This window comes from Pan troglodytes, chromosome 1 (assembly GCF_028858775.2).
Source record: "Pan troglodytes isolate AG18354 chromosome 1, NHGRI_mPanTro3-v2.0_pri, whole genome shotgun sequence".
Classification (NCBI taxonomy): domain Eukaryota; kingdom Metazoa; phylum Chordata; class Mammalia; order Primates; family Hominidae; genus Pan; species Pan troglodytes.
This window is the reverse complement of record NC_072398.2, coordinates 179,482,137-179,505,068: the sequence shown is the minus strand read 5'-3', so window position 1 is coordinate 179,505,068 and position 22,932 is coordinate 179,482,137. Positions and strand designations below refer to the sequence as shown.

Here is a 22,932-nt window from a genome sequence, read left to right as displayed (position 1 = left end):
GAGCCCAACTTTTATTTTTTAATTGCACTTCTGATTCATTTGAAAGCCTTATTTATATCACAAAAATGAGTTTCTTCTACCTCATTTCTATCCTACTTTTGCACAAAATATTCAGAAGTTCACATTTATGTGATAGGAAAGCAGAGTATATGAGGCAGGGTACAAGGCCAGCTTTTAACAAATTGGGAAACTACAGGAGTAGCTAAAGAAAATAAGTCACCAGTTCATTTTGTAATCACAACATGCTTAAGAGGTCTCAATAATACCCAAGAAGTCTCAGTAGTTTATTTCTAATATGCAAATGAGTGCACTTAAGAGGTTAAGTAATTTGCCCAAGATCACAGAACTACTCAGGGGCAGAACAGGTGTGCTCTTGCAGTTATATTAGTCTGCCTCTGCTCCTGAAGTTTAAAAATCTAGATTTTGCAGAAGCTCTAAGAGAAAAGACTGACAAATTAAACATATAAAACAAATATTTCTACATAATCAAAAAATGCCAAAAAAAAAAAAATTCAGAGAAAAAAATTTTGCAAAGAATTTTGCAAAGAAGGGCAAATTTCCTAAATATAAGAAGAGTTCTTACAAATCAGTGAGAAAGAAGACAAACAGCCCATCAAGAGAACAGGTAAAAGACTAAAGCAGTTTATAAAAAAAGAAATACAAATGGTTTCAAAGAAAAAAAAAATAAGTTCAGCCTTACCCATAAAGAAATAACAAACTAAAACAATGAAATTGTTTGAAATCTTTCTGATTACTGGACTGACAATAATATACATGTTCATCAAGCTGTGGAGGAAATGACACTCTCAAACATGTGTGCTGCTACAGTGTTTCTGAATGTAAATGAGCAATTTTTTTTTTTTTTTTTTTTTTTTTTTTTTTGGAGACAGGGTCTTAGCTCTGTCACCTAGGCTGGAGTGCAGTGGTGCAATTATAGCTCACTGTAACCTGCTAATCATAGCTCACCTGTAGCCTGCTAGGACTACGGGCGCACACCACCATGCCCAGCTAATTAAAAAAAAAATTTTTTTTTGTCCCAGATGGATTTCACTATGTTACCCAGGCCTTGAACTCTTGGCTTCAATCAATCCTTCCGCCTCAGCCTCCCAAAGCACTGGAATTATAGGCCTGAGCCACTATGCCTACCCCAAATTAGCAGTATCTATGCAGATTAAAAGTATCCTCTGGCCCAAAAATTACACCTACTAGAAATTAATCCATATGCTCACACATGTGCACAAAAACATGTAAAAGAGTATCCACTGCAGCCTAGTTGTAACAAAAGATTGAAAACAAAATAAATGTCCAGCATTAGGTGGCCATTAAAATAAATAACAGTAAGTTCACATATAGAAATACCCTGAGGTTTTGAAAACAATAAGGGAGATCTATATGTGATGATATAGAGCAATCTCCTAAATCAGTTAAGCTAAAAATAATATAACAACAAACTGTGAAACAATAAACAGCTTACACAAAAGAATATACATATACAGTATACATATATTTATTCGCATATACACAGACTATTACTGGAAATTCACACAAGAAACTGGCAAGAATGGCTGCCTCTGGGAAAGCAAATGAGGGCCTAAAGCAGAAAGAAGACTTCACTAGCATTGTATGAATTTTTTTAAACATGAATTTATATTGGCTTTTTAATTTACTAACTATAAAACCTAAGTCCCAAATTCTGAGCCTCAGTATCCTCCAATTTGAAATGATGATAATAATAGCTTAGTTCATAGGTTACGCTTTGTTAAGTTATAAAGCAGCACAAAAAATTATAAATTAGTCCTCTAACTGAATTGTCCAAATCAATTAATATAATTATTATCATTCCTCTAATCAATTTCTCTAAATGTTTAGGATGAAAACTAAGTGTAGACACAATCTTAGAACACAAAGCTTTACTTTACACGTAGTTATTGTGTATTCAATTTAAATGAATAAATTTTCTAAAATGCCGTAGAGAAAAGCTAAATCAGTTGATTACAGAAGGAATACATTCTCACTGTTGAAAACAAGGTAGATAAAAACTACAACCATGCTATTATAAAATTTTAGTGTTTTTTTTCTTCCAGGCTTTCTTCTACGCATGCTTAACTGGGTTAGATCATTTGTCTAAATAAAAAAAGTTCACTTTACTGTAATACAGCATTCAATTTACAAGATTCCTCAGATTATTAAAAACACCTAATATAATTTTTAATGAAGGCATACCTTGTTGATTCAACTGCTTTAAAAATGAAACTCCAGCATATGAGTTTGCCTAATGAACTCTGCCTGGAGTAACTTTTCGTTTATTATTTCTACCAGTTCTCCAACTAACCAGATCTCTCTCAGGTTTTACTTGGTTTTGGTTTCCAGAATACTGATTTTTTTTTTTAACTTTTATTTTAGGTTCAAGGGTACATGTGAAGGTTTATTACATCAGTGGACTTGTGTCATAGGTATTAAGCCCAGTACCCAATAGTTATCTTTTCTGCTCCCAATTTTATTAAGCCCCAAACTCACAAACAAGTATATAAAGTGCTTTTTGTAATTCCCTAAAGAACAAGTAAAATACCTTAGATTGGGCCTTTAAAATCACACTATCAGAGATTGCAGAGATTCTGAACTATGATTCGTTGCTAATGATACTCAATCTTTTTCTATTACACGTTAGTCTGTTACTAGCATTCTGTCTCCAAATAGAGTGAAAACAAAGGAATGCATTGGATTATTCCTGAGAGACTTGCTATTGGATGAACTTGTTCCTAATTAATTTTAACTATGACAACCTCTCCCAAGTGCTGAACATTTCAAGCCATCTTTGAGAAGGGTTAGATATCTCTCCCAAGAGATTTCCTGAGTATATCGAACCATAATTATAGGCAATAAAGAAAAACATCATTAATGTGCCTTTCCCATTGTAGGAACTCAAATATCTGTCATGTTGAGAACAATATCACTTTTCTGCTTCTGAGAACATGTTGTCAGAATGTAAATACTAACCTGTATTTACTGTCATAATTGTTAAACCAGACTACTAAGATGATATGTTTATTAGCACTTGTACTGCGTACTTGTTTAAAAAATGAAACTGAAAATAAACACTACAAACTGTGAAATTATGGGAGATGTTTTCCTCTAATTTCCAAGTTTTCTGTAATACAGTTATATCACTCTTGTAATTTAACAAAAAAAGCATTAGAACTGTTGTTATACCATTTATATACTAGGATTTTTAAAATTAAGTCCCTACTTAAGGGCTTTTTTATTACTTTCAAAAAAAAAAAAAAGAATCTGACAACATAGTGAGTGAGTCCCTGTCTCTACAAAAAAATTTTAAAAATTAGCTGGGCATGGCGATGCACGCTTGTAGTCCCAGCTACTCAGGAGGCTGAAATGGGAGGATCCCTTGAGCCCACAAGGTTGAGGATGCAGTGAGCCTGATCATGCCACTGTACTCCAACATGGGTGACAGAGTGTGATCCTGTCTCAAAAAAAAAAAAAAAAAAAAAAATTCTTGCTAAACTAAAGCAAGAAAACCAGTATAAAGCTGAATTGCTAAAAGACTACTTTAAATATTCAAATCCTATCTCAGTAAAATAAAACCTTTATCATCAATAGCACTACCTTTGAACACACAATTGTATCATCCAAGATATTATCAAAGGCACTAGAGATTCAGAGGCAAAAACCATGGCTTATATCATCAAGAGGCTTACTACTTAAGACAATGGCATATGCCGAAAAAAAAGAACAAAAAATGTAAGGGAGCGTTGGATATGCCAAGCAACTAGTACATAGAGAAGAACAGTAAAATAGCTTTTGACGTCCTACAGACCTTGGTTCAAATCGTAGATTCACCACTTACTAGCTTACTTACTAGCTTCTCTAATTTGTAAAACATATCGTTAGATTCTAAGTGTAGTAAAATTCCTGGCATATAGTAATTCCCAAAGGGAAGTTAACAGTATTATTATTATTAGGGATATGGGCGTTAGGGAGTAAAACTGACTATTGGAAACTTTTTTTTTTTTTTTAAGTATTACATGCTTTTTTTCTAATCTACCAACAGAAGCAAAAATCAAGATCTTTCTCCCTCAGGTTTTACTTCTCATTGACAAGAAGTAAACAGAACACCTAGTAAAGACAACTGAATTAGAAAACATTTAAGGCTGTAAAGCACTAAAGAACCCAGAGAAAGTCCACTAGGTCTATAAATTATAGAACACTGTCTATAAAACAGGATCTTAAAAGTTGGAAAGGTCCTTAGATCAGCTAATTCAAACTCCTCTAGCAGAAATAAGTTCCAGGTTTTGTCTCCAAGGTCAAAGAATTGTTAACTATTTTTGTTCATGAGTATATATATCCTCAGTACCTAGAGTAATTCCTAGCACATACTGAATGCTCAGCAAATATTTGTTGAGTCTCTTTTAAAGTTAAGAAAACTGAGGCCTGGATATTTAACCCAAACCCATACAGTTAGCTGTGGCCAAAGCAGAACTGGAACTAACATTTTGGTACTCTAGCATTCTATCATCTCTAGAAGCTAGACTATAATAATTTAGATAATTTATTTTGGTGGCTGGGGAGTTGAAGGGTTGGTTGGCAAGCTTGGAAAAAGGAAGGAAGGCATAAGCTAAAACATTTTTCACATTTTTTCCCCAAACTCAGTTTTGCTTAATTGGTAAAGGCAAGAAATTATAAACACGATAATCCCAGTACAATGTCTAGTACATAATAGGTACTATAAAAATATTTGCTGAATGAAAATCATCAAGATATGAACAGAAGCAGAAATTAACTTGAGCATGTTTAATCTCCATAACTGTTATAGAACCCTTTAGAGCTTTCAGTCAGTCCTACAACAGTTATTAATTACTTTCTTCCAGATAGGTACCATGGGAGAAAGATGGATTAAAAGATGTCCCTGCCCTGAATGAGCTCTCACTTGAGTATGCCTATGTCTAAATGTGTGTGCTGGGAGAGTGGGCAGGGTGGGGGGAACAGAGGATGACAAACGGGTCAGTAATGAATGTGAAACCAGGCTGCATTGTTATCTTAGTGTATTGGGCTCAGGCAGTTATAAAAAAATTAAATTAAATTTAAAAACCACAAATCTGCAAAGTTTTGAAGTAACAAGGAGGCACATTAGGGTATACTAGCAACTGGAAATGTTATTTTTTCCTGTGCCTTCGTAATCCCTCTTATTGCCTCTTCATGTTTTAAAATCAGAATATTCTGAATTTACTTACTTGAATTATCAATAAAAATTAACCACCAATGTATATTCTCTCATATGTGAGGCACTGAAGGATAATAGCTACTACTGATTCCGTACTTACTGTGTACACATTAATACCTAAATATATAACCCAAGAACATATGTAAATTTTTTAAATGGCTATAAAACTGACAGAGCTTGAAGCAATTCTCCAGAGATGAATGATGTAAATAGAAGCTAAAAACATGGTATTACCCAGGGAGAGAATAAAGTATGCACACAACTGAGAAGCAATTTTACGGAAGTCTTTAAGAGCACAAAATCTTCAAGGGAAAACTCCTGCCAGAATCGGCCAACAGAGCCAGAAAACAACAGCCTGCCAACAGGGATCTTGTTTAATGCAAGTCACTAACTAGACTCACAGAAAGTGAATACCTAAAAGTCAGTGCTGTCGTTGTTCAAATTTGAGTTTTGGGAGGACCCTTCCAAACATACATAACCAAGACTAAACCACCACATTCCATGTTAAAGGGTTCTTCCCCACTGTTATCTGCTTGTCAGAACAGGACAACCACCACCACCATCAAAAAAAACTGGGAAATAGACTCCCCTTATGACACTTAGAATTCCTGCAAACACGGGTTAGTTATTTTACACGAAGCATGTACGTGACTCCTGGTTTCTGAGAAAACATTTTTTTCTCTCTATCCTACAGTGCTAGGCAAAGCACCCCAAAGCCTCTTGATTTTAAACACAGAAAACTCCACTGCCGAAATGTTTGCCCTATCCCAGCGCTAAAGCCTTAGAAGCACCGACGAATCTAGGCCAAGGAGTACAAGATGGCAGTGAGATACCACAATGCAGGCAAGGAAGACGGGATGGGCCCCAATCGGGAAGCACGCGCCACCAGCTCTGGAGAGAACCGTCTGAGGAGACGCGGGGGAGAGTTTGGGTCACAGGAGCAGGAAGGAACTGGCAGGTGTCTGTCACCTTATCATCCCGGACACCATGTTTACATTGTAATTGGCTTCTTTACAGAGAGGGAGGGACCAGGTTCCCAGTGTGAGTGATGTTTAGAGGTTTTCTGAGAAGCACAAGGACTGGACTTTGACAGGAAGCAACGAGGCAAGAGGGAAGCTCGAGAACAGGTTTTGCTGAGGATTCCCCCCAAGAAAAGTGCTCCCCGGGAGGCCGTTCCTGGCAGCAAGACTGGCGGAGCCACCACACCCGTTAAAAGGATCCACCTGGACAGCGATCAGGCGTGAGCCCCCCGAGGGGAAGTTGAAGTGGAAGCAGACGTGGGTGGGAAAAGGCTGCATTGGGGGTCTGACCCAGAAGGAAACCTATCAGGAGGGGGAGAGGCTGAACGGAGGAAGGGGCCGGCAGAGTGGGTAGTTGAGTAGGATGAGACTTCTTTGGAGGCGAGGCTAACTACATTAAACCCTGGGAAGGGAGGGCTTCCGTCGGACCCTGGGAGAAAGGCAGGTCTGGAGAGGAAAGACTGGCTTGGGGGGCCTGCGCGTCCGGCTCTGGAAGGCAACTCCTACTGGGGGCGGCGCGCAGCCAGCCTAGCGGGCGAGCCTCGTGCGGCCCGGGGGTGCGGCCGGCCCGCGCGAGCTCAACAGGAGCTCACCTGGGATGCGTGCGGCCCTGTTGGAGGAAACTTCCTGGGTAGGTGAAAGCTGCCCCGCGCGAGCCGGCCCGGCACCGGCAGAGCGCGGCCGGGTCACAGTCCACTCGGCAGCGGCGCGGAGGGCGGCGGGGGCCGCGCGGCGCGGGGCGGGGCAGGAGGCGCCCGACGACCCTGGGCGAGGTCGCGGCGGCCGCAGGGGGGCTCCGGCTCCGGAGGGCGCCCTCCCGCAGTCGCACCCGCTTTCCCTCACACACACCGGCCGCCCGGCCCACAAGCCAAGAAGCTGCCTGGGTCGGCGAAGCTGAGGGCGGTGGGGGAGGGGGCACCGGCCGGCCAAGCCCGGCGGACGGGCGTGTGGCGTTACCTGTGTCAGAGAGAGCTGGGCCGCCGCAGCCATGGTGTTTCCATCATGCAAGGGAGGGGAAGGAAGGACGGGCTGACTGGGGCTCGGGGCGGGGAGGAGGCGGAGGGAGCGGCCGCAGGCGAGGCCGGGGCGGGCGGGCGGGCGTCTCCCCTAACTTCCACAACTTCCCTCTTCACGCCCGCCCCGCCCCGCCTGGCCCCGCCCGCCGGAGCCGGCCGCGGCGCCGCCCAAACCCTGGCGCCGGAGTCTCGGCCACCGGACCAGAGCCTGCCCCCGGGGCCGCCTTGGAAAACCCGGCGCGGACATAAAATTAAAGCGGACGGGCTGCGGAGGCGACTGCAGATTGACCTGTGAACTTCAGACAGGCCACCTACCTACGCTGAGCTCCTGCTTCTGAAAAATGGGGGAAATTGTAACTAGAGGCCCAGTTACTTACAAAGACTAAATGAGATAATGATAGAAAATAATAATGGCACTTTATATATGCCAGGCTCTGTACTAGACTCTTATTTTTTGAATTGTATGAATGAAGGAACTGAAACACAAATAAGTGTCTTACTAAGGTCATACAGCTAATTATATAGCTGAATTAGAATCCAAGTCTAACTGTAAAAACTTTATTTAACCATCTGCTAGTATATTGGAAAAGACATTAAGTCATTCCCTCCCACAGCCAAAATCCATTTGGAAAGGGGAAGCAAAAATGTATTTGCCTGGTGCCTGTCACACTTAGATTGTTTAACAAGGGAACGCTGGTGCCTGTAGCACTCCTAGCTTCTCCCATCATCCACTTAGCAAACTCCTCCTTCTTTCTCAGGACATAATTCAAGTTTCACCTCCTTTGCAAAGTATCTTTTTCTCCTCCTCATGTCAGAGTTACACACTCTCCTTTATAACCTTTCTTCTCTACCTTGTGAAGTCATCACCCTAATGACAGTTTACACCTATCCATCCCTCTAGATTAAGAGCTCCTCAATGGCAAGAACTGTTTTCAATATATTTCTATATCGTCAGACCCTAGCATTACAGTGCATGCTCAGTTAAGGCCTTCGTTCCTGCCTATATTAAACATAACACATCCTACACCTTCTGATGCTGCCAACCTTCAGTTGGAATACCCAGTTACTTGAAATTCATCTTCAAAGTCTCAGAGTATATACCACCTACTTCAAGAAGCCTTCTAGGAACTCCACACCCCACCTCTAAGTTGTTCTGATGTGACCGTTTTTATACTCTGCCTTATCTGTAAGCGTTAGTTGAGGGTTTGTCTCCACCTCACTGCAATGTAAAATCCTTGAGGACAAGGGGCTGACTCACTGCTTTATCTCCCTCATAGTTTAGCCTACCACAGAGGCCTCAATAAATGTATTTGCCCGAATTGGTCTTAATTTCTTAGTCACGATGGCTTCCCATTACAACAAACCACAACTCTATCAGGCCTACACCCATTACCATTATCATAGCAGTCCCCGTGGTAGGAGGGACAACTGAACAAGACCCAGGATGGAGTTAGCCCCACCTAAGTTTTTAGACTATTGCCTCCACAAGCAAACCATTCCAGAAATTTCCCAAGGAACTCCTAATTCTACTCAGACTCCTTCTGGCAAAGGCCAGCTAACAAGAGCAAGCCATATAGGTCTGGTGAGTAACCACTTATTCAAGAGCATCTTCCTTGGCTTCTTTTTTGCTGCTAATCTCTTTAACTGAAGAGAGAATAAGAGATACTGTTTTACATTACTTCACTTTGGTACACTTATCAGCCATAACCACAACCGGTGTTTCTACCGGTGTTTTCTACTTTATATTAGCACATTTGAGCTTCACAACTCTAAAAGGAAGTAATTGTCATACTCACTTTACAAATGAGGTAATGCAGGGTCACAGAGGCTAAGTGATTTGCCCAGGGTTATACAACTGATAGACAAAGCAGCATAGTATAGTGAAATAAATAGGACTCGGACATTAGGAATATCCAGGTTCCATTCCTGGCTCTCCCATTCACTAGTTGTATGCCCTTAGGGTTGTTGTGAGGATGAATGAGATGACATATACAAAAGTGCCTAAACTTGTAGCTACACAAATTATGAAATCTGAAAATCATGGAGCAAATCGCTTTGGGGAGTATAATTTCACTTGCTATTCAAGGGGACTCCTCCAAACCATATGAGATGTAAGATATTCCTCTCAGATGAATAAGGTGGAAACCCTGCCATGTAGTTTCCGGAAAGGCAGTGCAGAGTAGCAAAGAGAATATTAAGAATCAGAGTGTGACCGCAGGCAAACCATTTAACCTCTCTGAGCTTCAGTTTCTCATATAGGAAAACTAAGGAATTATTACTGTTTTAACTTTTATATGATTTATATTAAGTCAAAAGCACACCTTAGCCAGGCGTGGTGGCACATGCCTATAGTCCCAGCTACACAGGAGACTGAGGCAGTTGCACAGAGCACGAATTCAGCCTGAGCAACATAGAGAGACCCCATCTCTAATAAATAAATAACACCTTGTATGTATACAGTATTGCTTTTCACCGTTTATAAATGTTTTTATTTTATTTTTATTTTTTTGAGACAAGGTCTCACTCTGTCACCCAGGCTGGAGTGCAACGGTGCAATCTCGGCTCACTGCAACCTCCGCCTCCTGGGTTCAAGCGATTCTTGTGCCTCAGCCTCCTGAGTAGCTAGGATTACAGGCACCCGCCACCACACCAGCTAATTTTTTTTTTTTTCTAGTAGAGACAGGGTTTCACCGTGTTGGCCAGGCTGGTCTCAAACTCCTGACCTCAAGTGATCTGCCTGCCTCAGCTTCCCAAAGTGCTGGGATTACAGGCGTGAGCCACCGTGCCCGGCCAAATGTTTAGAAGCACAACTTCTAATGTTCAGTAAGTACATTATAAAAGTTTGTTGAATTGAACTGAATACAATCTCATATATAATTGTTATTTGGATCTTCACTTTATCCCCATAAGAAAATCAAGGAACAAATATTTTATAAATTTATTTTATAAATAGCTTCTATAAGTAAGAGCCATTGACAGCAGGCTTGGGTCTTGGTTAACAAAAAATAAAAAGAATCAGATGCCCTAGCAAGGGAAGACTTGCTTAAAATCTTTATATGGGAATTGCCCCACGTCCCCTTCCAGACCACTAGTAATTTGTAGTGGCTTCTTTCTTCATTCGTAGGTTCTGGTTTAAATTAATGACATGTAATGGGAGATGGGAGCATGTCTATAGGGAAGAGAATAATGGGCCAAATTCCCAAAAGAGGCCTAGAACTTCTGAGAGAGGTGTTTTTTGTTTGTTTGTTTTAATGACAAACCAATGACAATTTGCAAATGTGTGGCCCAGATCTTGTCAGAGCACTGGGTCATATCCCAAATCTATTTTCGGAGAGGAAAAATGTAGCCAATCAAATATATGTTATAATCTAATTCATTATAACAAGAATGAGCTGCATGGAGCAGACAAGAAGAATTTATCTGTTTTTTCTAGGACAACTTAATGTCTCTGGGTCACTAAGCCTCATTTTCCTCATGATTACATTGAAGATAATAATATCTACTTTGTATGGATGGTTTAAGGATTAGAGCTCATGTATAATGGCCTATCAGAGAGACTGGCCTGGAATAGATGTTCAATAAGTAGTAGCTATAAGATACCATTCTTCAAGATCACCATTTAACTCTCTACCCTTCAGGCAACCCTCCAACAACTAAGTTGGTTTGACAGATATATTAGTTACATGAATGGGGCTGCCAGACCAGACCAGGTGGCTCACATTTGTAATTTTAGCACTCTGGAAGGCCGAGGCAGGAGGATTGCATGAGCCCAGGAGTTCAAGACCAGCCTGGGCAACATAGTGAGACCTCGTCTCTATTTTTTTAAAATCAATCAAATAAAAATAAATAAATAAATAAGAATAAGGGTGCTTTGAACAACTGACATATCCCTGTCATTGAAAAAGTAGATGTTCCCTAGGTAAACAAAGTTGTATCTAATGACTTAAATCTGAATACTAACCAACAATTGCTGTTTTCTTTTTTTTGTTTTATTTATTTATTTATTTTATTTGAGACAGTGTCTTGCTATGTTGCCTAGGCTGGTCTTCAACTCCTGGGCTCAAGTCATCCTCCTGCCTCAGCCTCCCAAAGTGCTGGGATTATAGGTGTGAGCCACCGCACCCAGGCAAATTGCTGCTTTAATGTGCATTATTTCATTTATTCCTCAAAACAGCTCTACAAGGGTTATTTTTAATCTTTTTTTTTTTAACAGAAGAGGAATTTGTCCAAATTCATAATGACAAAGCTGGGAATTATACACAATTATACACGGGTCTTCTGACTCAAATGCGCTTTTTCCTGGGGTGTGTTGCTGGTGTCCTGCAGACATTAATCACCACCCAAGAAGACTTGTTAAAATTTTGCCCTTGAACATGGGAAGCTGAAGATGAGGCTCTGGATTTACGATAGCCCTAAACCCAGGATGAGCCTAAAGAGAAGACCTTAAATCATAAACAGCTTTGTCACCAATCATCTTTCTATCCTACTCTAACTCCAACCCCCCTCCCCAACCCATCCTTAAAGGAAATCAAAACTACTTTTATTTTCTTATTTTCTAGCTTTTAGAGGCAGTTGTCATATCAACGTTTCATGAACACTGCGTGTCTGTGATGTCAGCATCTAGAAAGTTGAGAAATGTGAGGTGATTGAAACTATGAAAAAAAAATACTGAGGAACTCTCTGAATACACAAAGGGCCAGTTTATTTGCATGAGACATTGAGAGATGGGCTTTCCATATAGATGGTGCTAAACTGTATTTTAAAATCTTACTACAACTCTCATGGTAATCTGAAGCTCATGCTTCTAAGCTGCTGGTTTCATAAATATAGTCCATCATTGTTCGCGTTTGCCCAGGGCAGAAAGAATATGTGAGGCAGCACAATAACAACAATTGTGCTATGCAAATAACCATCCCTGTGCCAGGGATTGAGCTATGAAAAGAACAAGCAGTAAGAGATTTGTAAATGCCATACACACGCAGGGTGTGATAGAACAGTTCAAAATTGTCATCATCGCTAACTTTTCAGGGCAGTGGGATACCCTGAGAAGAAGTTGAGTTTAGGACTGGGAAGGCCCAGGTTGGTCCAGTTTTGGTCCTGCAGGTTCTTTGGTGACTTTGCAGAAGTGAGGAACTATACCAAGCCACAGTTTCCTCTCCTGTAAACTAAAAGTAATAATAATACCTACCTGCTCATGCTATTACAATGATTAAATGAAGGTTTATGTGAAAACCTGGGACACAGCAGAAACTAGATAAGCATTAGCTCCTTTTTCTTCCTACTGGAGAACAGGTAGGGTTTAAGTAACCAGAACACAAAAATAGAAAATATTTTTAAAGGTTTTCAGTGGCCTTCCAAAGCCCACTTAATTGTTTTTTACATAAAATGTATTTAATCCATTAGTAATATTTATTGAGTACTATACAGTAAGAGAGATTATTATATTTATGTCCCCAAAGGCCATTGGCTTCTAGTGAGAAAGCAAACACTGTTTTGCCCTTGCCCTATTTCCTTCCTTTCCTCTCTGTCCTTTATGAAGAGTGCTGGAAGCCATAAGAAACCAAAAGGAACACCATAGGAAAGAAACCTTGCACTCCTGGCTGCAGGTTCTTTCATCTGCAGGTTTCAAAGCATTTTCTCCATAGGTAATTACTAGCCCTACTTACCATGTGTGAATGCTGAGACACCATCAAATTAAGAAGCTTGCCCTAAATCACAAGGCAAGTCAGAGGATGGGCTGCAGACAGAACAAAGCTGTCCTGTTTGCCAGACTTGGGCTCTAAAGTAGGGCACATGAGTGTCAACAGAAGACTTCAAGTGATGAGGAAAAAAGTTTGAGGAATCCTGATTCCGAATCAGCGCAATAACAAGAGCATGGGCTTCAGAGTCAAATTTGATTTCAAATCCCAGCTCAGCCCCATTTGACTGGCTGCCTGACCTTCATCAAATCATAAACTAAGTCTAGTTTCCCTTTTTGTAAAATGAGGATATTCTTACTTCTAAAGGTTTGGGGGAAAGTTAAATTATGTAACTAGTGTGAGAGAGCCTGGTTCAGTATCTGTCACTTAGCAGGTGCTGATAATGTTGGTTTATGTCATTGGGAAAAGTTAATATATCTCCCCCACAAACACAAAATAACAAATAGACAACTCTTTCAGTCAAAGATTTTCAAAGCCATAATCACAGTTGTGTCAGTTTAAACCCATGACATCTCACATTATAGCACAAATAGAGGATGCCTTGTTCAGGCCTTCATCACTTTTCTTCCTTGATTCTGTGCTTTCTCTCATAGCCCAAGTCCAATCTACCAGAAAGTTCTGTCGGCTCAATCTCCAATATATATCCAAGATCCTAATTTCCAGGTCTGACCACTTTTCACCACCTCCACTACCATGGCCTTTCTCTTGGACCACTGCTAAAGTTTCTTAACCAACATCCCCACTTCCATGATTTTGCCTAGGTTCATTCTCCATATCATAAACTGAATGATCTATTTTTATTTATTTACATCACCCAGCTGCAGTGCAGTGGCACGATCATGGCTCACTGTAGCTTTGAACTCCTGGGCTTAAGCGATCCTCTTGCCTCAGCCTGAATGATTTTTTTTTGTTCTTTTTGAGACAGCATCTCGCTCTGTCACCTAGACCGGAGTGCAGTGGTCCAATTTCAGCTCACAGCAGCCTCCATCTCCCAGGCTCAGTTGATCCTCCTACCTCAGCCTCCAGAGAAACTGGGACTACAGGTTCACACCACCACACCCAGCTAATTTTTGTATTTTTTGTAGAGACAGGGTTTTGCCACATTGCCCAGGTTGGTCTTAAACTCTTGGGCTTAAGCAATCCACCTGCCTTGGCCTCCCAAAACGCTGGGATTACAGGGCTGAACGACTGCACTCTGCCTGAATGTTCTTTTTAAAACATAAACCAGATCTTATTGTTTTCCTGGTTAAAACCCTACAGGGACTTCTCATCAAGCACCTGAATATGGCCTACCGTGGGTAAAGTATGTGTCAGCAAAGCCCAGAAGAGCGAGATGTCTGGTTAAATGGAGCATGGAGCGAGATGACAGAGAAAGAAACTAGCAGAGAAGGGTGGAAGGGGTGTTAGAAAATACCCAGAAGGACTCATGGCTGGACTACAAGAGGCTGAGAGAAATGTTTCTCTCTGGAGATTCTCTTTTTTGTAAAATGAGGATATTCTTACTTCTGAGGATTTCGGGGAAAGTTAAATGATGCAACTGGTGTGAGAGAGCCTAGTTCAGTATCTGTCACTTAGCAGGTGGTGGTAATGTTCGTTTATGTCATTGGGGAAAGTAGCTCAAAAGAGTCCCAAAACTAGCTCAAGAGATTCACAATCACCACTGGAAGCAAAGGAGATTCTTACTGTTTTCCATTGATGGCATTTTTAAATCTAGTGGCCTGGAATTTTTAAGCGCCCAATCAGGAATCTATTTTACCTTTTTTTTTTTTAACTTTTATTTTTATTTTTTGAGATGGAGTCTCGCTCTGTCACCAGGCTGGAGTGCAGTGGCGCAATCTCGGCTCACTGCAACCTCTGCCTCCCAGGTTCAAGCGATTCTCATGCCTCAGCCTCCTGAGTAGCTGGGATTAGAGGCAAGCGCCACCACACCTGGCTAATTTTTTGTAATTTTAGTAGAGACGGGGTTTCACCAAGTTGGCTAGGATACTCCTAATCTCCTGACCTCGTGATCTGCCCACCTAGGCCTCCTAAAGTGCTGGGATTACAGGCATGAGCCATCGCGCCTGGCCTATTTACCCTTTTAAAAGTAAGAATTATACACTAGGACCCCTAACATCAGGACAATGGTTAAGATGATGGACTTTGGAATCAAATTTGACATTGAATCAAGGTCCTCCACTTATAAGCTACAACACCATGGTCAAATTATTAAAACTCTTTGACCCTCAGTTTCATGCAGACTACCATACAGAATGAGTAAAAGAATTAAATAGACAATGATTATAAAGCACTTTGCATAGTATCTGAGACATGGGGAGTAAGTGCTCAGCAAATGGGGACTATCCGATGATGATGGTGGTGATGATGATGATGATGATGATGATGATGATGATTATTAAGAATTGGGTTATCTTTTTAAAAAAATTTTTTTAGATACAGGGACTCACCCTGTCGCCCAGGATGGAGTGCAGTGGTGCAATCATAGCTCACTGTAGACTCAAACTACTGGGCTCAGGCAGTTACCCACCTCAGCCTCCTGAGCAGCTGGGACTACAGACACATGTCCCCATACCTAGATAATGTTTTTATTTTTTATAGAGACTGCGTCTCACTATGTTGCCCAGGCTGGTCTTGAACTCCTGGACTCAAGCAATCCTCCTGTCTCAGCCTCCCAAAGTGCTGGGATTACAGATGTGAGTCACTGTGGCTGGGTGCCTGCCTGGGGTGAGATTTAAATTGGCCTTGTAAGCTAATAAAAAGTGAAGTCTATTCTGAGGGCAATGTGGAGTCATTGAAAGGTTCCCAGGAAGGAAAATAAAAATCCAAAATCGTGTTATAGAAAGGTAACTCAGCCGGGCACCGTGGCTCATGCCTGTAGTCCCAGCACTTTGGGAGGCCGAGGCAAGCAGAGCACTTGAGGTCAGGAGTTCGAGACCAGCCTGGCCAACATGGCAAAACCCCATCTCTACTAAAAATACAAAAAAAAAAAAAAAATTAGCCAAGGGCTGTGGCACACACCTGTAGGCCCAGCTACTTGGGAGGCTGAGGCACAAGAATCTCTTGAACCTAGGAGGCAGAGGCTGCAGTAAGCCAAGATCACACCACTGAACTCTAGCCTGGGGGTGACAGAGCAAGACTCTGTCCCAAAAAAAACCAAGAAAGGTAACTCTATTCAGCATTATACTGGAGTTTCCAGCCAGAGCAATTAGGCAAGAAAAAAATAAAAAACATCCATATTGAAAAAGAAGTAAAACTATATTTGCAGATGAGATGATCTTGTATATATAGAAAATCCTAAAGAAACAAACAAAAATCTATTGGAATAAATGAGTTCAGCAAAGTTGCAAGATACAACATTAATATACAAAAATCAATTGTATTTCTATACAGTAGCAATGAATAATCTGAAAATGATAGCCAGGTATGGTGGCTCATGCCTGTAAGTCCCAGCTGCCTGGGAGGCTGAGGCAGGAGAATTGCTTGAGCCCAGGAGGCGTTGGTTGCAGTGAGCCAAGATCCTGCCACTGCACTTCAGCCTGGGTGACAGAGTGAGACTCTGTCTCGGGGAAAAAAAAAAAAACTGAAAATGAAATTAAAAAATCAATTCCAGCCCAGCGCAGTGGCTCACCTCTGTAACCCTAGCACTTTGGGAGGTCAAGTTGGGTTGATCGCTTGAGGTCAGGAGTTTGAGACCAGCCTGGGCAACATGGTGAAACCCTGTCTCTGCAAAAAAATGCAAAAATTAGCCAGGCATGGTGGAGTACACCCATAGTCCCAGCTCCTCAGGGGGCTAACGTGGGGAAATCACTTCAGCCCTCCAGGGCAGAGGTTACAGTGACCCCAGATTCCGCCACTGCACTCCAGCCTGGGTGACAGAACGAGACTGTCTCAAAAATAAAGAATAAAAAATATCAATTCCATTTACAATAACATCAAAAAGAAAAAATAGTTAAGAATAAATTTAATAGAAGTACAAGATTTGCAAATAAAAACTACAAAATATCATTGAAAGAAAGTAAAGAAGACCTAAACAAATGGAAAGACTTCTTATGTTCATGAATTGGAAGACTTAAGATTGTTAATATGGTAATACTCCCCAAATTGATCTACTGATTCAGTGCAATCCTTATTAGAATACCAGTTAGCTTCTTTGTATAAATTGACAAGCTGATTCTAAAATTCATATGGAATTTCCAGTAACTCAGAATAGCCAAATAATCTTAAAAATGAAGAACAAAGTTGGAAGACTCATGCTTCCTGATTTTTTTTTTTTTTTGAGACAAGAGTCTTGCTCTGTTGCCCAGGCTGGAGTGCAATGGCGCGATCTCGGTTCACTGCAAGCTCTGCCTCCCAGGTTTGCCATTCTCCTGCCTCAGCCTCCCGAGTAGCTGGGACTACAGATGCCCGCCACCATGGCTGGCTAATTTTTTGTTTTTGTATTTTTAGTAGAGACAGGGTTTCACCGTGTTAGCCAGGATGGTCTTGATCTCCTGACCTCATGATCCACCTGCCTTGGCCTCCCGAAGTGCTGGGATTACAGGCTCCTGATTTTAAACTTACTACAAAGGTATAGTAGTCAAGATAGCATGGTACTAGTATAAAGAGAGACATATAAACCAATGGAATGTAATTGAGAGTTCAAACTAACTCTATACATTAATAGTCAATTGATTTTCAGCAAGGGTATGAAGATAATTCAATGGCAGAAAGAATAGTCTTTTCAACAGATGGTACTGTTGAACTACCATATTCACACGCAACTACATATTCACATGCAAAAGGATGAAGTTGAACCCTACGTCATACCAGATGCCAAAACTAGCTCAGAATGGATCCTTGACCTAAATGTAAAACTATAAAATTCTTAGAAGAATCTAAGAGTTGCTTAAGTATAAAACTCTGAGAAGAGGCTGGGTGCGGTGGCTCACGCCTGTAAACCCAGCACTTTGGGAGGTGGAGGTGGGTGAATCCCTAGGTCAGGAGATCGAGACCATCCTGGCTAACATGGTGAAACCCGTGTCTACTAAAAATACAGAAAAATTAGCCAGGTGTGGTGGCGGGTGCCTGTAGTCCCAGCTACTTGGGAGGCTGAGGCAGGAGAATGGCATGAACCTGGGAGGCGGAGCTTGCAGTGAGCTGAGATCGTGCCACTGCACTCCAGCCTGGGTGACAGAGTGAGACTCTGTCTCAAAAAAAAAAAACAAAACAAAAAACCTCTAAGAAGAAAACATAGATGCAAACCATCTTTATTAGATGAGGCGATGATTTCTTAGATATAACACCAAAGCAGAGCAACAAAAGAAAAATTAGATAAACTGGATGTCATCAAAACTTCTGTACTTCGAAGGACACCATCCAGAAAGTGAAAAGACAATCCAAGGAATGGGAGAAAATATTTGCAAATCATATATCTGACAAGTGAATTCTAACCAGAATATATAAAGAACCCTTACAACTCAACAAGAAAAAGACAAATAAACCAGGCATGGTGGCTCACACCTGTAATCCCAGCACTTCGGGAGGCTGAGGCTGGAGAATACCTTGAAGCCAAGGAGTTCAAGACCAGCCTGGACAACATATCAAGACCGTCTCTTAAACAAAAAAAAATTAGCCAGGCATAGTGAGCCCAAGAGTTTGAGGCTGTAGTGAGCTATGATTGTGTCACTGCACTCCAGCCTGGGTGACAGACTGAGACCCTGTCTGTAAAAAAAATTAAAATTATGGCCTGGCACAGTGGCTCACACCTGTAGTCCCAGTACTTTGGGAGGCCGAGGCAGGCAGATCACTTGAGGTCAGTTTGAGACCAGCCTCTACTAAAGGGTGAAACCCTGCCTCTACTAAAAATATCAAAATGCCTGGAATCCCAGCTACTCGGGAGGCTGAGGCAGGAGAATCGCTTGAACCCGGGAGGCCGAGGCTGCAGTGAGCCGAGATCAGGCCACCGTACTCCAGCCTGGGTGACAGAGCGAGACTTTGTTGCAAAAAAAGAAAAAAATAGGGCCAGGTGCGGTGGCTCATGCCTGTAATCCCAGCACTTTGGGAGGCCGAGACAGGCAGATCACCTGAGGTCAGGAGTTAGAGACCAGCCTGGCCAACATGATGAAAACCTGCCTCTACTATAAATACAAAATAACTAGCTGAGTGTGGTGGTGCATGTGCCTGTAATCCCAGCTACTCGGGAGGCTGAGGCAGGAGAATCACTGGAACCTGCGAGGCAGAGGTTGCAGTGAGCCAAGATCGTGCCACTGCACTCCAGCCTGGTGACTGAGCAAGACTCTGTCTAAAAATAAATAAATAAATAAAAACATTTAAAGAAAAATATTATTTGGACTATTATGGGGAAATAAACTGTAGATCAACAAGGGCAGAAACTGGTAAAACAAATATAAGATTATTGCAATAATCCAGATATGATGATGGCTTGGTGGTGAGAGGTGGTAAGAAGTGGTCAGATTCTGTACATATTGAAGGTAGAGCACACCAGATTTGCTAAAGGATTAAGGATGAGGTATGAGAGGAAGAAAAGGATCACGGATGATGCCAGGGATTTTGCCTGAGCAACTGGATTGATGAAATTGTTTTTTACTGAGATGAGTAAGACTATGGAAGAAGCCAATTTAAAGAGAATATCGGGAATTTGGCCTTTGACTAAATTTGATACACTTTTAGATATCCAAGTTGAAATGTCAAGGATGCGGTTGGAATAAGAGTCTGGAGTTCAGGGGAGAGGCCTGGGTTGGTGATATAAATTTGGGTGTCATTAGCATATGGAGGCATTTAAAGCCATGAGATTGGGTGAGACTGTCCAAGTGTCTATAATAAAACCCAAGAAGTCCAACTACCAAGCCCTGGGCCACTCCAATGTTAGGACTCAGGGAAATTAAGAGGAACTAGTAAAGGAGACCAAAGAAAGAGCAGCTGAGCTTAGAGGAAAACCAGGAGAGTATGATGTCTGTCCTTGAGCCAAATGAGCAACGTGTTTCAGGAAGGAGCAAGGAAGGAAGGAGTGAGAAAGCATGTCAAATCTTATCAAAGAGCTAGTTAGATGAGGATTGCAATTAATATCCAGAGTTAGCAATGTGGAAGTCTTTGGTGACCTTGGTAATCGTTTCAGGGGAAGGTGAAAGAAAAGTATAATTAGAGGAGGCTCGAGAGAGAATGAAAAGAGAGGACTTGGAGTCAAGAAAAACAGATAATTCTCTAGAAATGTCTAGCTGAAATGAAGAGCAGAGAAATGGTGTGATACCTAGTAAGGGATACAGAGTCAAGAGAGGTTTCTTTTCTTAAGGTGAGCAATAATGCAGCATTTTTTAGAAAGTGAACGGAATGATCTGGTAGAAGAGGAATCACTGATGATACAAGCAAGAGAGGGAATTGCTGGAGTGCAGGGGAAAGAATTGGCTTCGAGAATACCGAAGAGGGCTGAGTATGTGGGCATGGATGCAGGTGGATGGGTTATCGGCTGAGAGGGAGGAAAAAGGAGAGGATATGAAAAGTTTGAAAAAAGTTACGAAATAAGCATTTAGGAAAAGTGGATGGACTTGAAAATGTAGTATGATTCCCAGGTAGCACTAAAAGCCCACTTGAGGTCAGTGGCGATGAATTTTAAGAGTCCAGTTGACACAGTTGTGGGTTTTTCTTCATCCACTTTCCCAAAGGCAGAGAGTAGGTAGAGTTAGATTGTGCAGGGTAGGGATCTTGTGAAGCAAAATGAGAATGCAAGAGGAGGCAAGAGAGAAGAGGACCTATCAAGGGAGTGATTTTAACACTGGACCTTGGAATTTAGGTGGGTAAAAAGGGAAGTGAGGACACAAGATAGTTGAGGAATGGTGAAGAGATATTAGGATCACTGGATTATAAGGCCCAGGAAGGGATCAGAGAAGTGTTGGAGTCAGGGTGTTGGAAGGAGTGAGCTGAGAAACAGGAGATTTAGAAAGATAAGTAAAATTATTGTTAGATTATTATTAATAATTGGTAATTATTAAATGGTAATTGGTAATTAATTGGTAATTGGTAATAATTGGTAATTATTAATTGGTAATTAATAAATGGTAGATATTTATTAATAACTGGAAGCAACCTCTAAAAAAATCATAGTATTAAGACCCAGTTCATGCCCTCTAAGTGCTCACTCTGTGATGGGAAAGACAAGACAGGATGAAATAAATATTAAAGAGAAGTACATGCTGCTGGGTGTAGTGGCTCACGCCTGTAATCCTTGTACTTTGGAAGGCTGAGGTGGGTGGATTGGCTGAGCTCAGGAGTTCGAGACCAGCCTGGGCAACATGGTGAAACCCCATCTCTACTAAAAAAAATACAAAAAATTAGCTGGTCGTGGTGGTGCATGCCTGTAGTCCCAGCTACTCTGGAGGCTGAGGCAGGAGAATCACTTGAATCCAGGAGGCGGAGGTTTTGGTGAGTGGAAATTGCACCACTGCACTCCAGCCTGGGCAACAGAGCAAGACTCTGTCTCAAAAAAAAAAAAAAAAGAAAGAAAAAGAAAAGAAAAAAAAAAGAGGGAAGTAGATGAAATGGCTGTGGGAGTCAAAAGGAATCTGCGAGTAAACGTAAGGGTCAGATCAAGGAAAGCCTCCAAAGCAGGTGGCATTTGAATCGAGCCTCAAAATGGAGCGAATGCAGCACATGGCCTGAATAAATGTTCACAGTTACACCATTGCAATGAGTGCTCAGAAAACAGAGGTTGGAGTGCAGGGTGGGAGCTATGGCAGGACATGAGACTAGAAAATTATCTGGAACAGGCAAGGGATTTTTGAATGCCAGGCTAATGCCTGGGCATTTTTTTTTCTTTTGTTTTTTCTTTTTTCTTTCTTTCTTTTTTTTTTTTTTTTTTTTTTGCAGAGGAATTGATAATACTGAGGTTAGGGGTTAGAGGTTATTATTCTAAATAATTGATGCTGACTGGGCGCAGTGGCTCACACGTGTAATCCCAGCACTTTGGGAGGCCGAGGCAGGTGGATCATGAGGTCAGGAGTTCGAGACTAGCCTGACCAACATGGTGAAACCCCATCTCTACTAAAAATATAAAAACTAGCGGGGAGTGGTGGCACATGCTGTAGTCCCAGCTACTCAGGAGGCTGAGGCACAAGAATCACTTGAACCCGGGAGGAGGAGTTTGCAGTGAGCTGAGATCGTGCCACTGCACTCCAGCCTGGGCGATAGAGTGAGACTACATCTCAAAAAAAAAAAATGCTCCCGGCTGTTTATCATGTTATGAAGTCATACTGGTTTTTTTGTTTTGAACAGTCTAGTAATTTTATTCTCCATCATGTCCTTAAGTCATATTAGGGAAGTTTTATGCTTTGGATTTTCTGATTGTCTTTTTAAGATCATCTCCCCTCTATGGCAATGATAATGTTGTTTCTTTCCAAATAATGTTCTGTCACATGCTCATTCACTTTTTTTTTCCAAATGGCCTTCAACTTCATCCCCTGATGTTGGTAGGAAAGTCTAAGATCCCTCAGCAGTCTGAAGCTCCTCTCAGAAAGGGGCGAGGAGTGGGTTGGATAGGATCAGAACTATGCTGTCCAGGGCATTCAGACCCGTTGAAGTGGATAAGAATTAAAGGTGAACAGTCAGATCCTCCCAGGGAGAGGAAGCTACAAGAGACACAGCCTCACAACTGTGTTGTCACAGTGTTTTCAGAACTCAGTACCAATACCAGTGATGAGGCCACGCTTTTTGCAAGTGACGTTTATTATGTCATTTGAAAATATCAGAATCTCTCTCTTCACAGGCTAGCCAGATGAGTATTGAAACCATTAATTTCTCTACCATGTCACTGTGTCTTTGGGCAAGCCCCTTCTCTCCTCTGGACCCAGGGTCCTGCCTATAAAACGAAGGGGCTCTATTCATCCTCCTCTAGGATCCCTTTCAATTCTGACAGGCTCTAGTTTTTCTGTTATCAGTTATTCTTTATTAAACTTACAGTATGTGCCAGCTTT

The 22,932-nt window shown here is 41.5% G+C and overlaps 2 protein-coding genes across 33 annotated transcripts in view; one reads left to right on the top strand and one right to left on the bottom strand.

The window, feature by feature from the left end:
* Nucleotides 1–7,448, bottom strand: part of EPS15 (epidermal growth factor receptor pathway substrate 15) — a 167,753-nt gene extending 160,305 nt beyond the window's left edge. For 7 of the 17 annotated variants that reach the window (XM_009457667.5, XM_009457675.5, XM_009457698.5 and 4 more), the window contains exon 1: nucleotides 7,213–7,434. In XM_009457667.5, the coding sequence (XP_009455942.1) occupies nucleotides 7,213–7,245 (33 nt within the window). In that variant the 5' untranslated portion in view covers nucleotides 7,246–7,434. Of the gene's footprint in view, nucleotides 1–6,848; nucleotides 7,143–7,212 lie in introns of those variants that run through there. The other 10 variants (XM_024345727.3, XM_054666857.2, XM_054666860.2 and 7 more) reach the window with 7 other exon arrangements.
* The window catches only part of OSBPL9 (oxysterol binding protein like 9), a 275,611-nt gene continuing 258,908 nt past the window's right edge, over nucleotides 6,230–22,932 (top strand). For 14 of the 16 annotated variants that reach the window (XM_063795794.1, XM_063795728.1, XM_063795526.1 and 11 more), the window contains exon 1: nucleotides 6,230–6,476. The gene's annotated coding sequence lies outside the window, so the exon portion shown is untranslated. Of the gene's footprint in view, nucleotides 6,477–6,653; nucleotides 6,887–22,932 lie in introns of those variants that run through there. The other 2 variants (XM_063795567.1, XM_063796076.1) reach the window with 2 other exon arrangements.